At 39.3% G+C, this 21,973-nt stretch overlaps 1 protein-coding gene across 7 annotated transcripts in view; it reads left to right on the top strand.

Moving 5' to 3' along the window:
* PHF8 (PHD finger protein 8) overlaps window positions 1-21,973 on the top strand; it is a 97,257-nt gene that overhangs the window by 10,887 nt on the left and 64,397 nt on the right. For all 7 annotated transcript variants that reach the window (XM_061410246.1, XM_061410244.1, XM_061410243.1 and 4 more), the window contains 2 exons: window positions 19,925-20,010; window positions 20,394-20,502. In XM_061410246.1, the coding sequence (XP_061266230.1) occupies window positions 19,925-20,010; window positions 20,394-20,502 (195 nt within the window). The remainder of the gene's footprint in view (window positions 1-19,924; window positions 20,011-20,393; window positions 20,503-21,973) is intronic.

Below are 21,973 nucleotides of genomic sequence, written 5' to 3'. Positions count from 1 at the left end.
CTCTGTGTCTGCGTCTCTATGGCTGCACTACAAATAGGCTCATCAGTATCATCCTTCTAGATTCCATATATAGGCATTAATATACGATATTTGTTTTTCTCTTTCTGACTTCATTCTGTATAATATGCTCTAGGTTCTTCCACCTCATTCAAACTGACTCAAATGTGTTCCTTTTTATGGCTAAGTAATATTCCATGGTATGTATATACCAGAGCTTCTTTATCCATTCATCTGTCAGTGGACATCTAGGTTGCTTCCATGTCCTAGCTATTGTAAATAGAGCTGCAGTGAACATGTGGTTACATGTGTCTTTTTCAGTTTTGGTTTCCTCAGGGTATATGCCTAGTAGTAGGATTGCTAGGTTGTATGGTGGTTTTATTGCTACTTTTTTAAGGAATATCCATACTGTTCTCCATAGTGGCTATATCAGTTTACATTCCCACCAATAGTGCAAGAGGGTTCCCTTTTCTCCACACCATCTCCAGCATTTATTGTTTGTAGTTTTTGATGCTGGCCATTACAATGACATATTACCTCATTGTAGTTTTGATTTTCATTTCTCTAATAATGAGTGATGTTGAAAATCTTTTCATGTGTTTCATCTGCCCACTTTTTAACCAGGTTTTTTTTGCTATTGACCTGTAGGAGTTCTTAATTTTTTTGAATAATAACCCCTTATTTAATATATAACATATGATTTGCAAGTATTTTCTCCTGTTCCATAGGTTACCTTTTTATTTCTGCATAGCAGAAACTTTTTAGTTTGATGTGGCCAAACCAAATTTTTGATTTATTTTTGATATTACTTATTTTTGATTTTGTAACTTTGTGCTTTCAGTGTCACAGCCAAAAAATTATTGCCTAAGTTCCACATTAAGGACCTTTTTTCCTGTGTTTTCTTCTAGGAGTTACATGGTTTTTGATCTTACATTTAAATCTTTAATACATTTTGAGTTAATTTTTGTGAGTAATATAAGTCAGGGGTCTATTTTCATCCTTTTACATTTGGTTTTTTTTTTTCTTTTTTTCTAATATAAATTTATTTATTTTAATTGGAGGCTAATTACTTTACAATATTGTATTGGTTTTGCCATACATTGACATGAATCCACCACAGGTGTACCTGTGTTCCCCATCCTGAACCCCCCTCACACCTCCTTCCCCATCCCATCCCTCTGGGTCATCCCAGTGCACCAGCCCCAAGCACCCTGTATTATGCATTGAACCTAGACTGGTGATTGGTTTCACATATGATAATATACATGTTTCAATGCCATTCTCCCAAATCATCCCACCCTCGCCCTCTCCCACAGAGTCCAAAAGACTGTTCTATATATCTGTGTCTCTTTTGCTGTCTCGCATACAGGGTTATTGTTACCATCTTTCTAAATTCCATATATATGCGTTAGTATACTGTATTGGTGTTTTGCTTTCTGGCTTACCTCACTCTGTATAATAGGCTCTAGTTTCATCCACCTCATTAGAACTGATTCAAATGTATTCTTTTTAATGGCTGAGTAATACTCCATTGTGTATATGTACCACAGCTTTCTTATCCATTCATCTGCTGACGGACATCTAGGTTGCTTCCATGTCTTGGCTGTTATAAACAGTGCTGCGATGAAGATTGGCGTACACGTGTCTCTTTCAATTCTGGTTTCCTCAGTGTTGTATGCCCAGCAGTGGGATTGCTGGGTCATATGGCAGTTCTATTTCAGTTTTTTAAGGAATCTCCACACTGTTCTCCACAGTGGCTGTACTAGTTTGCACTCCAACAGTGTAAGAGGGTTTACACTGTTGGTAAGAGGGTTCCCTTTTCTCCAACCCTCTCTAGCATTTATTGCTTGTAGACTTTTGGATAGCAGCCATTCTGACTGGCATGAAATGGTACCTCATTGTGGTTTTGATTTGCATTTCTCTGATAATGAGTGATGTTGAGCATCTTTTGATTAGTTTGTTAGCCATCTGTATGTCTTCTTTGGAGAAATGTCTGTTTAGTTCTTTGGCCCATTTTTTGATTGGGTCGTTTATTTTTCTGGAATTGAGCTGCAGGAGTCGCTTGTATATTTTTGAGATTAATTCTTTGTCAGTTGCTTCATTTGCTATTATTTTCTCCCATTCTGAAGGCTGTCTTTAAACCTTGCTTGTAGTTTCCTTCATTGTGTAAAAGCTTTTAAGTTTAATTAGGTCCCATTTGTTTATTTTTGCTTTTATTTCCAATATTCTGGGAGGTAGGTCATAGAGGATCCTGCTGTGATTTATGTTGGAGAGTGTTTTGCCTATGTTTTCCTCTAGGAGTTTTATAGTTTCTGGTCTTACATTTAGATCTTTAATCCATTTTATTTTTGTGTATGGTGTTGGAAAGTGTTCTAGTTTCATTTTTTTACAAGTGGTTGACCAGTTTTCCCAGCACTACTTGTTAAAAGAGATTGTCTTTTCTCCATTGTATATTCTTGCCTCCTTTGTCAAAGATAAGGTGTCCATAGGTGCGTGGATTTATCTCTGGGCTTTCTTTTTTGTTCCATTGATCTATATTTCTGTCTTTGTGCCAATACCATACTGTCTTGATGACTGTGGCTTTGTAGAGCCTGAAGTCAGGCAGGTTGATTCCTCCAGTTCCATTCTTCTTTCTCAAGATAGCTTTGGCTATTCGAGGTTTTTTGTATTTCCATACAAATTGTGAAATTATTTGTTCTAGTTTCTGTGAAAAATACTGTTGGTGGCTTGATAGGGATTGCACTGAATCTCCACATTGCTTTGGATAGTATACTCATTTTCACTATATTGATTCTACCAATACATGAACACAGTATATTTCACCATCTATTTGTGTCCTCTTTGATTTCTTTCACCAGTGTTTTATAGTTTTCTATATATAGGTCTTTAGTTTCTTAGGTAGATATATTCCTAAGTATTTTATTCTTTTCGTTGCAATGGTGAATGGAATTGTTTCCTTAATTTCTCTTTCTGTTTTCTCATTGTTAGTGTATAGGAATGCAAGGGATTTCTGTGTGTTGATTTTATATCCTGCAACTTTACTATATTCATTGATTAGCTCTAGTAATTTTCTGGTGGAGTCTTTAGGGTTTTCTATGTCGAGGATCATGTCATCTGCAAACAGTGAGAGTTTTACTTCTTCTTTTCCAATCTGGATTCCTTTTATTTCTTTTTCTGCTCTGATTGCTGTGGCCAAAACTTCCTACACTATGTTGAATAGTAGTGGTGAGAGTGGGCACCCTTGTCTTGTTCCTAACTTTAGGGGAAATGCTTTCAATTTTTCACCATTGAGGATAATGTTTGCTGTGGGTTTGTCATATATAGTGTTTATTATGTTGAGGTATGTTCCTTCTAGTCCTGCTTTCTGGAGGGTTTTTATCATAAATGGATGTTGAATTTTGTCAAAGGCTTTCTCTGCATCTATTGAGATAATCATATGGTTTTATTTTTCAATTTGTTAATGTTGTATATTACGTTGATTAATTTGCAGATATTGAAGAATCCTTGCATCCCTGGGATAAAGCCCACTTGGTCATGATGTATGATCTTTTAAATATGTTGTTGGATTCTGTTTGCTAGAATTTTGTTACAGATTTTTGCATCTATGTTCATCAGTGATACTGGCCTCTAGTTTTCTTTTTTTTGTGGCATCTTTGTCAGGTTTTGGTATCATGGTGATGGTGGCCTCATAGAATGAGTTTGGAAGTTTGCCTTCCTCTGCAATTTTCTGGAAGAGTTTGAGTAGGATAGGTGTTAGCTCTTCCCTAAATTTTTGGTAGAATTCAGCTGTGAAGCCGTCTGGTCCTGGGCTTTTGTTTGCTGGAAGGTTTCTGATTACAGTTTCAATTTCCGTGCTTGTGATGGGTCTGTTAAGATTTTCTATGTCTTCCTGGTTCAGTTTTGGAAAATTGTACTTTTCTAAGAATTTGTCCATTTCTTCCAAGTTGTCCGATTTATTGGCATATAATTGCTGATAGTAGTCTGTTATGATGCTTTGTATTTCTGTGTTGTCTGTTGTGATGTCTCCATTTTCATTTCTAATTTTGTTGACTTGATTTTTCTCCCTTTATTTCTTGATGAGTGTGGCTAATGGTTTGTCAATTTTATTTATGTTCTCAAAGAACCAGCTTTAGGCTTTGTTGATTTTTGCTATGGTCTCTTTTGTTTCCTTTGCATTTATTTCTGCCTTAATTTTTAAGATTTCTTTCCTTCTAATAACCCTTTGGGTTCTTCATTTCTTCCTTTTCTAGTTGCTTTAGGTGTAAAGTTAGGTTATTTATTTGATTTTTTTCTTCTTTCTTGAGGTAAGCCTGTATTGCTATGAACCTTCCCCTTAGCACTGCTTTTACAGTGTCCCACAGGTTTTGGGTTGTAGTGTTTTCATTTTCATTTGTTTCTATGCATATTTTGATTTCGTTTTTGATTTCTTCTGTGATTTGTTGGTTATTCAGCAGCGTGTTGTTCAACCTCCATATGTTGGAATTTTTAATAGTTTTTCTCCTGTAATTGAGATCTAATCTTACTGCATTGTGGTCAGAAAAGATGCTTGGAATGATTTCAATTGTTTTGAATTTACCAAGGCTAGATTTATGGCCCAGGATGTGATCTATCCTGGAGAAGGTTCCGTGTGTGCTTGAGAAACAGGTGAAATTCATTGTTTTGGGGTGAAATGTCCTATAGATATCAATTAGGTCTAACTGGTCCATTGTATCATTTAAAGTTTGTGTTTCCTTGTTAAGTTTCTGTTTAGTTGATCTATCCATAGGTGTGAGTGGTGTATTAAAGTCTCCCACTATTACTGTGTTATTGTTAATTTCCCCTTTCATAGTTGTTAGCATTTGTCTTACATATTGTGGTGCTCCTATGTTGGTTACATATATATTTATAATTGTTTTATCTTCTCTTGGATTGATCCTTTGATCATTATGTAGTGTCCTTCTTTGTCTCTTTTTACAGCCTTTGTTTTAAAGTCTATTTTATCTGATATGAGTATTGCTACTACCCCTGCTCTCTTTTGGTCTCTATTTATGTGGAATATCTTTTGCTAGCCCTTCACTTTCAGTCTGTATGTGTCCCTTGTTTTGAGGTGGGTTTCTTGTAGACAACACATATAGGGGTCTTGTTTTTCTATCCATTCAGCCAGTTTTTGTCTTTTTGTTGGGGCATTCAACCCATTTACATTTAAGATGATTATTGATACATATGATCCCATTGCCATTTACTTTATTGTTTTGGGTTCCAATTTATACACCCTTTCTGTGTTTCCTGTCTAGAGAAGATCCTTTAGCACTTGTTGGAGAGCTGGTTTGGTGGTGCTGAATTCTCTCAGCTTTTGCTTTTCTGTAAAGCTTTTTATTTTTCCTTCATATTTGAATGAGATCCTTGCTGGGTACAGTAATCTGGGCTGTAGGTTATTTTCTTTCATCACTTTAAGTACATCTTGCCATTCCCTCCTGGCTTGAAGAGTTTCTATTGAAAGATCAGCTGTTATCCTTATGGGAATCCCCTTGTGTGTGATTTGTTGTTTTTCCCTTGCTGCTTTTAATATTTGTTCTTTGTGTTTGATATTTGTTCCTTTGATTAATATGTGTCTTGGGGTGTTTAGCCTTGAGTTTATCGTGTTGGAACTCTCTGGGTTTCTTGGACTTAGGTGACTGTTTCCTTCCCCCTTTTAGGGAAGTTTTCAACTATTATCTCCTCAAGTATTTTCTCATGGCCTTTCTTTTTGTCGTCTTCTTCTGGGACTCCTATGATTCGAATGTTGGGGTGTTTAACATTGTCCCAGAGGTCTCTGAGATTGTCCTCATTTCTTTTCATTCAGTTTTCTTTTTTCCTCTCTGTTTCATTTATTTCTACCATTCTATCTTCTACCTCACTTATCCTATCTTCTGCCTCGGTTATTCTACTGTTGGTTCCCTCCAGAGTGTTTTTGATCTCATTTATTGACTCTTTTTTATTTCTTCTAGGTCCTTGTTAAACATTTCTTGCATCTTCTCGATCCTTGTCTCCAGGCTATTTATCTGTAACTCCATTTTGTTTTCAAGATTTTGGATCATTTTCACTATCATTATTCACAATTCTTTATCAAGTAGATTCCCTATCTCTTCCTCTTTTGTTTGGTTTGGTGGGCATTTATCCTCTTCTTTACTTGCTGAGTATTTCTCTGCCTTTTCATCATGTTTACATTGCTGTGTTTGGGGTGGCCTTTCTGTATTCTGGCAGTTTGTGGTTCCTCTTTATTGTGGAGGTTCCTCACTGTGGGTGGGGTTGGACAGGTGGCTTGTCAAGGTTTCCTGGTTAGGGAAGCTTGTGTCCGTGTTCTGGTGGGAGAAGCTGGGTTTCTTCTCTCTGGAGTGCAATGACGTTTCCAGTAATGACTTTTGAGATATCAGTGGGTTTGGTGTGACTTTGGGCAGCCTGTATATTGAAGCTCAGGGCTATGTTCCTGTGTTGCTGGAGAATTTGAATGGTATGTCTTGCTCTGGAGCTTGTTGGCACTTGGGTGGTGCTTGGTTTCAGAGTGGGTATGGAGGCATTTGATGAGCTCCTATCGATTAATGTTCTCTGGAGTCAGGAGTTCTCTAGTGTTCTCAGGATTTGGACTTAAGCCTCCTGCCTCTGGTTTTCAGTCTTATTCTTACAGTAGCCTCAAGACTTCTGCATCTATACAGCACTGATGATAAAACATCTAGGTTAATGATGAAAAGTTTCTCCACACTGAGGGCCACCCGGAGAGGTACACAGAGTTACATGGAGAAGAGAAGAGGGAGGAGGGAGATAGAGGTGACCAGGAGGAGAAGAAGGGGGAAACTAAAGGCGAGAGAGCAAGCTAGCCAGTGATCACTTCCTTATGTGCTCTGCACAGTCTGGATCCCTCAGCGATGTTCATGGAATTACACAGAGAAGAGAAGAGGGAGGAAGGAGACAGAGGTGGGCAGGAGGAGAAAAGAGAGAATCAAAAGGAGAGAGAAAGATCTAGCCAGTAATCAGTTCCGTAAGTGTTCTCCATAGCCCAGAACACACAAAGATTCACAGAGTTGGGTAGAGAAGAGAAGGGGGAGGGTGGAGATAAAGGCGACTTCGTGGAGAAAAAGGAGAGTCCAAAGGGGGAGAGAGCAATCAAGCCAACAATCTTGCTCCCAAGTAAAAATGGGTACTCAAGATTGGTGTCTTAAAGGTACAAAATTGATAACAAATATCAAAAACCGAAGATTAAAAATCTAGAGTAGAGGTTAGATTCTCAAAAAAACAAAGTCACAAAAATTATAAAATATATATAGATATATGAAGTTTGCTGGAAAAATAAGGTCTTTTTTTTGCAAAGTTATAGTAGGTTATAAAAATGAAAATTAAAAGAGTAATAGAGGACTTAAAAATTAAAAAAAAATCATAATAGCAAAAATATATCTAGGACTTTCTCTGGTGGTGTTGTGGGCAGTGTGGGGTCAGTTCATTTTCAGAATGTTCCTTGATCCAGCTTATACTTCTCAAGATCTATAGGCCCCTTCCTATGTAGTTGGTGCTAATTGCAGGATTTTAATCTATTGCACCTGTCACTTCCAAAGCATTTCCCTCTGTTTATTTTAATTTCTTCTGTTTGCTGGTCTTTTCGGTGTCTAATTTTCACCCTGACACGAGGGGGTGGTGGTGGTCACTTTTTTAGGCTTACTTGTTCAGTTGTGCTGTGGGGAGGGCAGAACACTGCAAGCAAATATCACTGGCTTGTGTGGGGAGTACTTGCAGTGCCTCGGCCACACTGGGTTTGCCCCCGCTCACAGTGTGTGTGCTTTCCCAGTCTACACTGTTCAGGCTCTAGGTTGCTCTGCCAGGAGCTGTCTGAGGTGGGCCCTGGGTTGCGTGCAGTTCTCAGGTCTAAGATGCTCAGGTTCAGGTTCTTGGGTACTCCACAAAGGCGCAGACTTGTTTGGGCCTGTGTTTTGTGCCCTTCACAGGTCCGAGCAGCTCAGGTGACCAGGTGCTTGGTAAGCGCAGTCGCCCCCAGTTGGGGGCTGTGTCTTATTGCCTCCCCGGTCCCAGCCGCTCAGTTTTCTGGGTGTACAACTGGCGTGCCTTCTCAGGTATGTGATATGTCTCTTCCGGGAGCTGATCTCTGGCTGTGACCCTTCTGGTGGATGTCGACCATCCAGAATCCCAAGAAGTCTTGGTTAGCAATGAAGCCTGCTTGCAGTTTGGTAGATGATGCCTCTCTGGGGCCGCGATTGCCCTCTTCTGGCTCTGGCTGCCCTCACCTGCCTGTCTCCAGCGGGGGATGGGCCGGTCTGCAGCCTGCTAGCTCTGCTTAGTCCTTTGTTCTATGAACAGGCCTGGCAGTGTCTTAGGTTAGGGATTTTCATGGGATAGCTATCCCACAGTCTGGATTGCTATCTTAAGTTAGTTCCCTCAGATTGCCCTCGGGCATTCATGCCCAGTCCTTATCCTAAGCAATGCAGCCTGGGCCTGCCTGTCCAGACCCCGCTTGCTAGTGGCGAATGCGGAGCATCTGTGCTGTTTCTCCACTGGGAGTTGCCATTAGGCACGTAATCTTTGGGTTTTAATTACTTACTTATTTTTCTTCCCGGTTATGTTGCCCTCTGAGGTTCAAAGGCTTGCCACAGACTCGTCGGTGAGAGTGTTTCCTGGTGTTTGAAACTTCTCTCTTTTTTAAGACTCCCTTCCCGGGATGGATATCCGTCCCTACCTCTTTTGTCTCTCTTTTTATCTTTTATATTTTTTCCTACCTCCTTTCGAAGACAATGGGCTGCCTTTCTAGGTGCCTGATGTCCTCTGCCAGCATTCAGAAGTTTTTTTATGGAATTTGCTCAGTGTTCAAATGTTCTTTCAATGAATTTGTGGGGGAGAAAGTGGTCTCCCTGTCCTATTCCTCTGCCATCTTAGGACCGCCCCTCCTTTTACATTTGAATATCCAATTTTCCCAGCACCATTTAAGAGACTTGTCTTTTCTGCACTGAGTATTCTTGACTCCTTTGTCCATTATTAGATGACTGTGTATGCAGGGTTTATTTCTGGGCTCTTGATACTGCTCCTTTGGTCTATGGGTCTGTTTTATGCCAGTACCACACTGTTTTGATTACCATAACTTTGTAATACAATTTGGAATCAGGAAATGTGATACTTCCCACTCTCTTCTTTATCCGAATTGCTTTAGCTATTCTGGGTCCTGTGTGGTTCCATATAAATTTGAATGTTGTTTTTTCTACTTCTTTAAAAAAATACCATTGGAATATTTTTAAAGATTTATTTTGAATTGGAGGATAATTGCTTCATAACGTGTTGGTTTCTGCCATACATCAACGTGAATCAGCCACAGGTATATGTATGTCCCCTCCCTCTTGAACCTTCCTTCTTTCTCCCACCCCATCCCACCCTTCTGTATTGTGACAGAGCACTGGGTCTAGCTCTGAGTCATATAACAAATTCCCACTGGCTACCTATTTTACATATGGTAGTGTATATGTTTCAGTGCTACTCTCTCAATTCAAAAATATGAAATGCTTCATGAATTTGCATGTCATCCTTATACTGAGCAGATGACCCACAAACTGGAAAACAATTATACCAAAGAAATTCTCATACTTTTGTGAAAATTCTAGGGCCCATAACAGATTTCCTAACCTGGGAATCTGGCATAGGGTCTGAGAACCCCCAGGGAATTTGACTTTGAAGGCCAGTGGGATTTGATTACAGACTTCCATAGGACTGAGGGAACAGACTTCTGGAGGGCACAAACAAAACCTTGTGTGTACCAGGATCTAGGAGAAAGTAGCAGTGACCTGACAAGAGCCTGAGCCAGACTTGCCTGTGAGTGTCCAGAAGTCTCTGGCAGAGGCGTGGGTCGACAGTGACCTGCCGTGGGATTGGGGGCAATGAATGCAACAGTCTCATGAGAGAGATGAAATGCAACAGAGCCATGGCATGCTGGCATAAGTCCTTTTTAAGGAGGTCATCATTACTCGTGCCATAGTTTGGCCTGAGGCCAAACTACAGGGAGGGAACAGCCCCACCCATCAACAGAAAATTGGATTAAAGATTTACTGAGCATGGCCTTGCCCAGCAAAGCAAGACCCAGATTCCCCCACAGCCAGTCCACTACTCAGGAAGCTTCCACAAGCCTCTTATCTTTATCCATAAGAGGGCAGACAGAATGAAAACCACAATTACAGACAACTAATCAAACTGATCACATGGATGACAGCCTTGTCTAATTCAATGAAATTATGAACCATGCTGTGTAGGGCCACCCAAGATGGATGGGTCATGATGGAGAGTTCTGACAAAATGTGGTCCACTGGAGAAGGGAATGGCAAACCACTTCAGTATTCTTGCCTTGAAACCCCATGAACAGTATGTAAAGGCAAAAATATATGACACTGAAAGATGAGCTCCCCAGGTAAATAAGTGCCCAATATGCTACTGGAGAAGAGTAGAGAAATAGCTCCAGAAAGAATGAAGAGGCTAAGCCATAGCGAAAACAGTACCCAGCTGTGGATACGACTGGTGATAGACATAAAGTCTGATGCTGTAAAGAACAATATTGCATAGGAACCTGGAATGTTAGGTCCACGAATCAAGATAAATTGGAAGTGGTCAAACAGGAGATGGCAAGAAAACATCGATATTTCAGGAATCAGTGAACTAAAATGGACCAGAATAGGCGAATTTAATTCAGATGACCATTATATCCACTATGTGGGCAAGAATCCCTTAGAAGAAATGGAGTAGCCATCATAGTCAACAGAAGAGTCCAAAATGCAGTACTTGGATGAAATCTCAGAAATGACAGAATGATTTCTATTTGTTTCCAACACAAACCATTGTATATGACAGTAACCCTAGTCTATGCCCAAACTTCTGGTGCCAAAGAAGCTGAAGGTGAATGGTTCTATGATGACTTACAAGACCTTCTAGGACTAACACCAAAAAAGATATCCTTTCCATTATAGGGGACCGGAGTGCAAAAGTAAGAAGTCAAGAGATCCCTGGAGTAACAGGCAAGTTTGGCCTTGGAGTACGAAATGAAGCAGGGCAAAGGCTAACAAAGTTTTGCCAAGAGAATGCACTGGTCATAGCAAACACCCTCTTCTTTTTTTTTTTTCCCAAACACCCTCTCCTAACAACACAAGAAAAGACTCTACACATGGACATCACCAGATGGTCACCACCAAAAGCAGACTGATTATATTCTTTGCAGCTGAAGATGGAGATGCTCTATACAGTCATCAAAAACAAGACCGGGAGCTGACTGTGGGTCAGATCATGAACTCCTTATTGCAAAATTCAGACGTAAATTGAAGAAAGTAGGGAAAGCCACTAGACCATTCAGGTATGACCTAAATCAAATCCCTTACAGTGGAAGTGACAAATAGATTCAAGGGATTAGCTCTGATAGAGTGTCAGAAGAACTATAGATGGAGGTTAGTAACATGTACATGAGGCAGTGATCAAAACCATCCCCAGGAAAATGAAATGCAAAAAAGGCAAAATGGTTGTAAGGAGGCCTTACAAATAGCTAAGAAAAGAAGATATGTGAAAGGCAAAGGAGGAAAGGAAAGATACATCCATCTGAATGCAGAGTTCCAAAGAATAGCAAGAAGAGATAAGAAAGCCTTCCTGAGTGATCAATGCAAAGACATAGAGGAAGACAATAGAATGGGAAAGACTAGAGATCTCTTCAAGAAAGTTAGAGATACCAAGGGAACATTTCGTGCAAAGATGGGCACTGTAAGGACAGAAACAGTATGGACCTAACAGAAGCAGAAGATATTAAGAAGAGGTGGCAAGAATACACAGAAGAACTACACAAAAAGATCTTCATGACCCAGATAATAATGATGGTGTGATCACTCACCTTGAGCCAGACATCCTGGAATGCGAAGTCAAGTGGGCCTTAGGAAGCATCACTATGAACAGAGCTAGTGGAGGTGATGGAATTCCAGCTGAGCTATTTCAAATCCTGAAAGATGATGCTGTTGAAGTGCTGCGCTCAATATGCCAGCAAATCTGGAAAACTCAGCAGTGGCCACAGGACTGGAAAAGGTCAGTTTTCATTCCAGTGCCAAAGAACGTTCAAACTACTGCACAATTGCACTCCTTTCACATGCTAGCAAAGTAATGCTCAAAATTCTCCAAGCCAAGCATCAATAGTACATAAACCTAGAACTTTTAGATGTACAAGCTGGGTTTAGAAAAAGCAGAGGAATGAGAGATCAAATTGCCAACATCCTGTGGATTATAGAAAAAGCAAGGGAATTCCAGAAATACATCTGCTTCGTAGACTATGTGAATGCCTTTAACTGTGTCGATCACAACAAAGTGTGGAAAATTCTTTAAGAGATGAGAATCCCAGACCACCTTACCTGCCTCCTGAGAAATCTGAATGCAGGTCAAGAAGCACCGGTTAGATCCAGACATGGAACAACAGACTGGTTTTGTATTAGGAAAGGAGTATGTCAAGACTGTATATTGTCACCCTGCTTATTTAACTTATATGCAGAGAACATTATGTGAAATGCCAGGCTGGATGAAGCACAAGCTGGAATTAAGATTGCCAGGAGAAATATCAATAACCTCACATATGCAGATGACACCACCTTTATGGCAGAAAGCAAAGAGAACTAAAGAGCCTCTTGATGAAAGTGAAAGAGGAGAGTAAAAAAGCTGGCTTAAAACTTCAGCATTGAAAAAACTAAGATCATGACATCTGGTCCCATCACTTCATGGCGAATAGATGGGGAAACAATGCAAACAGTGACAGACTTTATTTTCTTGGGCTCCAGAATCATTGCAGATGGTGACTGCAGCCATGAAATTAAAAGATGTTTGTTCCTTGGAAGAAAAGCTATAAGAAACAATCTAGACAACATATTAAAAAACGGACATTACTTTACCGACAAAGACCTGTCTAGTCAAAGCTATAGCTTTTCTAGTAGTCATATATGGATGTGGTAGTTGGGCCATAAAGAAAGCTGAGTGCTGCATAATTGATGCTTTTGAAGTGTGGTGTTGGACAAGACTCTTGAGAATCCCTTGGACTACAAGAAGATCAAACCAGTCAATCCTAAGGGAAAGAAGGACTGATGCTGAAGCTTCAACAATCTGGCTACCTGATGCTAAGAACTGACTCATTAGAAAAGACCTGATGCTGAGAAAGATTGAAGGCAGGAGGAAAAACGGATGACAGAGGATGAGATGGTTGGATGGCATCACTGACTCGATGGACTTGAGTTTGAACAAACTCCTGAAATTGATGATAGACAGGGAAGCCTAGAGTGCTGCATTCCATGGGGTTACAAAGAGTCAGACACAAGTGACCAACCAAACTGACTGACTTGCACAGGGGCCATGGTAATCTTCTCTGTATCATTACCATTGGAATCTTGATAAAGATTGTTTTGTATCTATAGATGGCTTTGGGCAATGTGGACTTTTCAACAAAATTGATTCTTCCAATCCATAAACCCAGGATATCCTTCCATTTCTTTGTGTTTTCTTCAATTTCTTTCACTGATGTCTTGTAGTTTTCAGTGTAGAGATCTTTCACCTTCTTGATTAAATTTATTCCTAAGTAGTTTATAGTTTTTGGCACTACTGTAAATGGAATTGTTTTATTTATTTTTCAGATAATGTTTTTGGTTTATAAACATACTACTGATTTTTTCATATTAATTTTTTAAATTAATTTTTTGTTTTTGGTTGTGCTAGGGCTTTGTTTCTGCGTGTGGGCTTTCTCTGTTGCAGTAAGCAGGGGCTCCTCTTTTATTGCAGTGTGTGGGTTTCTCATTATGGTGACTTCTCTTCTTGTGGAACATGGGCTCTAGGCCCATGGGCTTCAACAGTTTTGATGCATGGGCTTAGTTACCCCATGGCATTTGGGATCTTCCCAGATCAGAGGTTGAACCTGTGTCCCCTGCTTTGGCAGGTGGATTCTCAACCACCAGGGAAGTCCCGCATGTTAATCTTTTTATCCTATAACTTTACAGAATTTATTGATTAGCTGTAACAGTTTTGGGATGGAATTTTAGGATTTCTTATATATAAAATCATGTCACCTGCAAACAGATAATTGTGCTTCTTCCTTTCCAATTCTGATGCCTTTTCCCCCTCTCTTGCCTGATTGCTCTGGCTGGGATTTCTAGTACTCTATTGAATAGAAGTGGTGAGAGTGAGTATCCTTGTCTTGTTCCTGATCTTAGAGGAAAAGCTTTCAACCATATACCATTGAGTCTGATGTTAATTTGTTTATGTTGAACCAGCTTTGTGTTTCAAGGATAAATCCCATTTGATCCTGGGAAATGTTCCCTTTAGTTTGCTGCTGAATTTGGTTTGCTAGTATTTTATTGAGAATGTTTCTATGTGTATTCATCAGGGATACTGACCTGTAGTTTTCTTTTCTTGTAGTGTTCTTACCTGTCTTTGGTACCAGGGTAATCCTGGCCTCATAAAATGAGTTCTGGAGTGTTCCCTTCTCTTTGATTTTTTAAAAAAGAGTTTAAGAAAAATTGGTGGTAATTCTTCTTTAAATGTTTGATAAAATTTACCAATGAAGTCATCTGGTCCTGGGCTTCTCTTCTCTTTGGGAAATTTTTGTATTTATTACTGATTCAATCTCCTTATTAGTCTCTTCAGATTTTCTATTTCTTCCTGATGCAGTTTTTTCAGGTTGTATGTTTCTAAGAATTAATCTGTTTCTTCTAGGTTGTCCAATTTTTTGACTTATAGTTGTTCACAGTTCAATCTATTTTCTTTCTGTTGTTCAGATTGGATAGTTTCTGTTGTTCTGTCTTTAGGTTTACTATTTTTTTCCCTCTATTGTCTACATTCTGCTGTTGAGCCCATGCAGTGAGTTTTCATTTAAGTTGCTTTAGTTTTTTCTAAGGGCTTCCTTGGTGGCTCAGTGGTAAAGAATCTGCCTGCCAATACAGGAGACACAGATTTGATCTCGGTTGGGAAGAGTCCCATGGAGAAGGATATGGCAACCCACTCTGGTATTCTTGCCTGGGAAACCCCATGGACAGAGGAGCTGGTGGGCTACAGTCCATGGAGTCTCACAAGTGTCAGACATGACTTAGTGACTAAGCAACAACAGTTTTTTCTAAGAATGTCATTGGTTCTTTTCTATATTTTCCATTTCTTTGCAGAGATTCTAGTTTTTGCTTATACTTTTTATTTATTCATTTGTTTCTGGCATGTTTATAATTGTTATTGAAGCATTTTTGTGGTTGCTCTTTTAAAATTTGTCGGATAATTCCAGCATCTGTGTCATCTCATTAGTGAGATTACTGATTTTCTTTGTTCATTCAAGTTGTGATTTTTCTTGTTCTTGATAAGCTGAGTCATTATTTTCATTATATCCTGAATATTTGGGGTATTACGTTATGAGACTCTGGATGTTATTATATCTTGTTTTTGCAGACTTCTTCAGACACTACACTTCATTGTCAGGGTAAGGGGTAGGTACTACTCTTTACTGCCAGGTAGAAGTAGAAGTCCAGGTTCCCCCACTTGCTGTCTGTTGACACTCACTACCTCAGGTACTGCTGTCGTCTGGTCAGGCTGCCTTCTCTCCATTTTTCAGAGTCATTTTACCTTTTATTTTTCTTACTGTCCTAGATTTTTAGCTGTACTTAGTGAGAGTAATAGGGAGAAGTACATTTACTCCATTATTCCTGAACCAGAAGTGACCGATTAATCTTTCAAATAGCTCTTTGGAGCTGTTATTTTCTCTCATGAGGTTAAATAGCTTGCTCAAAGCTACACACCCAGTTAGTTGTTCAACCACAAGTCAAACTTGGGTCCCTTGGACTCTTGCTATAGGATATAATACTGTAGATAGTATAAGGCACTGCTGGGTTAAACCATTTTCAAGTGGGAGATAGAGAAAATCAGGCTTATAAGCTCACACACACTCCACATTTTTGTTCCAAGTGAAATCAAGTTAAAGTGGATACCACTCTCTTTAAAGCAGCAGAAGGGTAATCCACAGCTTTCAGAGTGTGTAGCAAAGGGAAGAGAAAAGAGAAGGCTTAGCATTCATATTCAGAGTTTACTAGATGTAGTATATGGGCTGCTGAATCCCTGGTCTGGAGAAAGTCTTGTAGGGTGTGGAGTTAGAAGGATCAGAAGGACAGCCTGCTCTGTTAGGGCTCATAGGTTGTTTTTGGAGTGGCATATTTTTTTAATAAATTTTATTTTTTAATAATTATAGATTCATGAAAAGTGAAAGTGAAGTTGCTCAGTTGTGTCTGACTCTGCGACCCCATGGACTGTAGCCTACCATGCTCCTCCATCCATGGGATTTTCCAGGCAAGAGTACTGGAGCAGGTTGCCATTTCCTTCTCCAGAGGATCTTCCCAACCCAGGGATAGAACCTGGGTCTCCCACATTGTAGGCAGACGCTTTACCGTCTGAGCCACTAGGGAAGTCTCAGCCTTAGTCCTTTACATTCTATTCATCTCTCTTTGCCTGCCATCCCCTGGCAACCACTGATCTTTTTACTGTCCCCATTGCTTTGCCTTTTCCAGAATGTTATGTAGTTGGAATCATAAAATATGTAGCCTGATGGTGTTCTTTCAAAGTTTCTTTCATATCTATTCATGGCTTGATAGCTCTTTTATTTTTTTTCAGTGCTGAATAATATTCAGTTGTCTGAATGTACCACAGTTTATCCATTCACCTACTGAAGGACATCTTGGTTGCATCCAGATTTTGGCAATTATGAATGAAGTGGCCATAAACATCTGTGTGCAGATTTTTGTGTGGACATAGTTTTTAGTTACTTTCAATACAGAGAGTGCAATTGGTTTTGTAAGAAACTGCCAAATTGCATTCTAAAGTGGCTGTGTTTTGCATTCTCACCTGCAAAGGATGAGAATTCCTGTTGTTCCACCTCCTCGCCAACATTTGGTGCTGTCAGTGTTCTGAATTTTGGCTATTCTGTTATGTGTATAGTGATATCTCATTGTTTTAATTTGTATTGTCCTATTGATATATGAAGTGGAACACCTTTTCATATACTTATTTGCTATCTGTACGCCTTCTTTGGTGAGGTATTTCTTCAGATCTTATGCCCGTTTTTAATCGGGTTGTTCATTTTCTCACTGTTGAGTTTTAAGAGTTCTTTGTGTATTTTGGATAACAGTCCTTTATCAGATATGTCCTTTGCAAATATTTACTGTCAGTCTTTGGCTTATCTTTTCATTATCTACCTTTCATAGAGAGGGTTTTAATTATAATGCAGTCTGGCTTATCAATTCTCATTTTTCATGGACTGTGCCTTTGGTATAACATCTAAAAAGTCATTGCCAAACTTAAATTTATCTAGATTTTCTCCTGTTATCTTCTAGAAGTTTTATAGCTTTGCATTTTGTATTTCAGTCTGTGATCCATTTTGAGTTCTTTTTTGTGATGAGTATAAGGTCTGTGTGTAATTTCATTTGTTTGCATGTTCAGTTGTTCTGGCACCATTTGTTGAAAGGCTGTCTTTGCCGCATTGTATTACCTTTGCTCCTTTATCAAAGATCAGTTGACTCTATTTCTGTTGATCTGTTTCTGGGCACTCTTTCCTGTTCTATTGATCTGTTTATTCTTCCATCAGTACCATACTGTCTTGATTATTGTAGCTTTTTAAAATTTTTGCCACACCATGCAGCATGTGGGCTCTCAGTTCCCTGATAAGAATTGAACCTGCTACCCCTGCATTGGAAGCACAGAGTCTTTACTGCTGGACCACCAGGGAAGTTCTGATTACTGTAGCTTTACAATAAGTGTTTGAGTCAGGTAGCATTGGTCTTCCAACGTTGTTCTTCTCCTTCAATGTTGTGTTGGTTATTCTATGGCTTAGATATTTTGGACACTTAGTATATTGTGGCACCAATCCATTTAATGATTTTTTTTCTTCTAGCCATGTCCACTGGTTCAGTGGATTGAGCCGGGGCTTGGATTTGCACGTGGGAGTGATGTAAAGGCAGTGGGGCAAGTGAGTTGAGGGTATCTGTAAGAGAATGGTTGAAGTGAGGAATGATGGAATCTATAAACTAGATAGGGAAGAAGGGTGAAGGCAATAGTAGTTGAACAGGTGAAAAGTAGAATCAAGAGATTTTGAGGGCAAAGAACAGGTGTAAAGAATGAGACCTGGATGGATGACCTTGTGGTCAGAGAGTAATGTGTGCATTTTATATTCCAGAGGTGTAGCAGTTGCAAGTATTGATAGGGTTTTGCGGGATGGCCATGAGAATTGGTAGCTGAAATTGGAGTGGAATCTCTGAAGATGAGAAGGTCAATGTGCTAAGAGGCTGGGATGTTAGGCCTCTATATCCTTTACTATGTCACGTGAGAGGTTGGCAGGACTTGAGATGGAGAGGAATCTGTGAGCAGGTTCCTCAATGAATGAAAAAGGTATGTTTGGGAGATGAGTAGCTGACAGTGAAGAGGAGTAGGAAGAGGTATGGATGAATGATACAAAACTCAGAAGAGTAGGAAATCTTATACAAAGATAGAGGAGAGATGATTTCAGAGTCTCACTGGAAAATGAGGGGGACGTCCACCCCTAGCCCAGCCCTGAGTTGTAAGGGTCTGGGAGAATGTACAGCTTCTACCTGACCAAGTTCTAACACAGTGCTTCTGAGACTTTCTGAGGTGAAGGACCAGGGTATTTTTTTTTTTAATTTCCAATCTGTAATGGACTAATGCTTTTATGAAATAAAATGTCCCCAATTTATTGATCTGCAACAGATTTACAGGGTTAGCAATGGGGAAGGTGATGGCGTCCTGATTCCAGGAAGTCAGTTCATGAGCATCATCTTGAACCAAAATGGTTGGAGCTCTGCCTTATTTTTATGTTCCCTGTTCTGTGTGGCTGACCAAAGATTTTAAGAGTTAGATCTTAGCCAGAAGGTTTTTAGAGGGCTGCTGATGACTTCTTTGGTGAGGAAGGGTTTACATTTTGTGAGATTACTAGCTCACGTACATGTAAACTGAGATTTCCAAAATTATGTCTTTCTCAGATATTATAATATGAAATTAATAATGCATGTTCATTGTAGAAAATTAGGAAATACAGATAAGGAAGAAAAAATGGTTACCATAATCCTTCACTGAGAGGGAAGCACTGTTTTCATTCCTTTTCATTTAATAAATTGCTCAATAAAGTTTAGGAGAAGGCAATGGCAGCCCAATCCAGTACTCTTGCCTGGAAAATCCCATGGACGGAGGAGCCTGGTAGGCTGTAGTCCATGGGTTGCGAAGAGTCGGACACAACTGAGTGACTTCACTTTCACTTTCCACTTTCATGCACTGGAGAAGGAAATGGCAAACCACTCCAGTATTCTTGCTTGGAGAATCCCAGGGACAGGAGAGCCTGGTGGGCTGACGTCTATGGGGTCTCACAGAGTCGGACACAACTGATGCGACTTAGCAGCAGCAGCAATAAAGTTTAAATGTTTGATTTTATATAGGAATAATATTTTAGATATAGTGGTTAAATAAAATATTATTATTAAATTATTATTAAAATTAACTTCACTGTTTCTTTTTACCTTTTTAATGGGGCTATTAGAACATTTAAAATTATGTATTTGACTCACATTATATTTCTGTCAGACAGCACTGCTCTAGACTCTCTTCCAGCTTTGACCATTCTGAGTCTTAATGAAGCTTTATTGTCTGTACATTTTTAGCTCTGTCATAATTATTTTAGACCGTTGTGGTACAATAGAACTTTTTGCGTTGACAAAACAGTTTGATAATCTGCCCAATATGGTAACCACATGTGGCTATTGAGCACTTGAAATGTTCCTAGAGTGATGGAGGAACTACATTTAACATTTTACTTAATTATGTATTGAACAACACAGTTCTAGACCTTATGAAAAATAAAATTTCCACAAACATTGGCTGATTTTCTCTTTTCTAGTTGTGTTGGTGTCGAAGAGGAGAAGGCTGCTGACATTGACCTCTACCACTGCCCCAACTGTGAGGTCTTACATGGGCCCTCCATTAGTAAGTAGATCTTGGGGTTTTAAAGAGAAGGCAATCCAGACAGACAAAGCAAAGGAAGCTTGGAAGGGAAATTGCCTTTGCCTGAGTGCTTCAGATTTGTCTCCCTTGGGAAATAGGAGAAGCTTATGTAGGCCCTGCAGGCCAGCAGCTGCTCCACTCAGAGGGCAGAAATGCAGTTTCACCTCCCTCCCTTATTTAGGGATTCCCCAAAGGAAGCACCTATCCTCACCAAGTGCTTTTCTGAGTCCATGAGGGCTTCCTTGACTCCAGATGCTCCAGTGCGTTGTTAGATTGGAAGAGAAGCAAGATCTGCTGAGCCTTTTGCTTTTAGAACCATAGCCTGTAGCCATTTTGACTCAGTCTCTTGTCTTTTTCTGGCTTAGTGAAAAAACGCCGTGTATCTTCAAAAGGCCATGATACACACAAGGGGAAGCCAGTGAAGACGGGAAGCCCTACATTCATTCGAGAGCTCCGGAGTAGGACCTTTGACAGGTGAGGACCCCCTACTCCAAGGGCCAGTGAACGCTACTGCTCTGGGAAGCTGGGACCCATCTCTTCTCAGCTTTTCTACTGGCTGTCCCACTAGGTGCCTCCATCATTTGGGGATGTTTGCAGGGCTCTGTGAGTTCCCTTTGTGGGGAGATCTTCTGTTTTAGTCAGTTTCTGAGAAACATTGTTAGAGTTTCATTTGATGTACAGAGTACATTAAGGTCTACTTGTAGAAACTATGAGTAGATAGAGAGGCAGTTTTTGCCTCAGTCAGGAGAGGATATTTACATGTACCTAGGGAATGCTATAACTAGAAAGAGTCTTAAAAACCAGAAATTTTAATTCTCTCATTGTAGAGAAGCGGAAACTTTCTGGAAAAAAATTTTTTTGAGTAGTCATGTATTTCTTTTCCAATCAAGAAAATATTTGTTTCCTCAAAAAATTAATATTGGCTTATTGAAAATAAACTACTTGAACAAAAATAATGAGTTAGAAAAATTAATGAATAAAACACTCTTTTGCTTAGTTTTTAATTCATTTGACCATTTTCAGCTCTCCTGTAAATGAAGTGTTATTTAGGATTATAAGTATTTCTTCAACTTAATATTTGTTTTATTTAAAGGCAATGAGTCTCATTTTTACCCTACCCCCCTCAGGTCCCTTCTCCAAAGTCAACCAATTTCTTGTGCATTCTTTCAGAAATAGTTTTTGCTTATACAAACATATATGAATGTGTGTGTTGCCCCTTGATGGGAAGCACGTGTATACCTGAAATTTTTTTTTTAATTTAAAAAAATAAATAAATAAATATAAAAAATAAAAAAATAATAAAAAAAAAAATTAAAAAACACAAATAGAAACACTTACTGTTCTATATCTTGCTTTTTAAAAAATATAAATTCTGTATCTTAGAGGTCAATCCATAACAGCATATTCCGATGTTCTTCATTCCTTTTCATGGATATTTAGTACTCCATTGTATGAATGTATAGTTATTTAAGCAGTCCTCTTGATGAACATTTAAATCGATTCTAGTATTTTGCTATTAGGAAAAAAATGCTGCAGTTAATGTCTTTGTACTTAAGTGTTTGAATATGTGAGTGAGTGTATGTGTAGATTTACTACCTAAAAGTAAAACTGCTAGGTCAAAGGGTATGTGCTTTAAACATGTTTATAGATATTGCTAGGTTGTTTCTAATGTGACCACATCATTTCATACTCCCACTAAACAATGTGTGAGGGTCCCTATTTCCCTATTATCCTGGCTAACACTGCTGCTGCTGCTGCTAAGTCGCTTCAGTCGTATTCGCCTCTGTGCGACCCCATAGACGGCAGCCAACCAGGCTCCCCCATCCCCGGGCTAACACTATTTATTATCAAACTTTTTTTTGCCTTTCTAATAAGATAAAAAATGAGATTTCACTGTTTCCATGTGAAACATGATTAAGGAAGCATGTATATTATGATGCATTTA

Source organism: Bos javanicus, chromosome X (genome assembly GCF_032452875.1).
Source record: "Bos javanicus breed banteng chromosome X, ARS-OSU_banteng_1.0, whole genome shotgun sequence".
NCBI lineage: Eukaryota > Metazoa > Chordata > Mammalia > Artiodactyla > Bovidae > Bos > Bos javanicus.
Note: the sequence above shows the minus strand (reverse complement) of the source record. Positions and strands in the feature narration are given on the sequence as shown.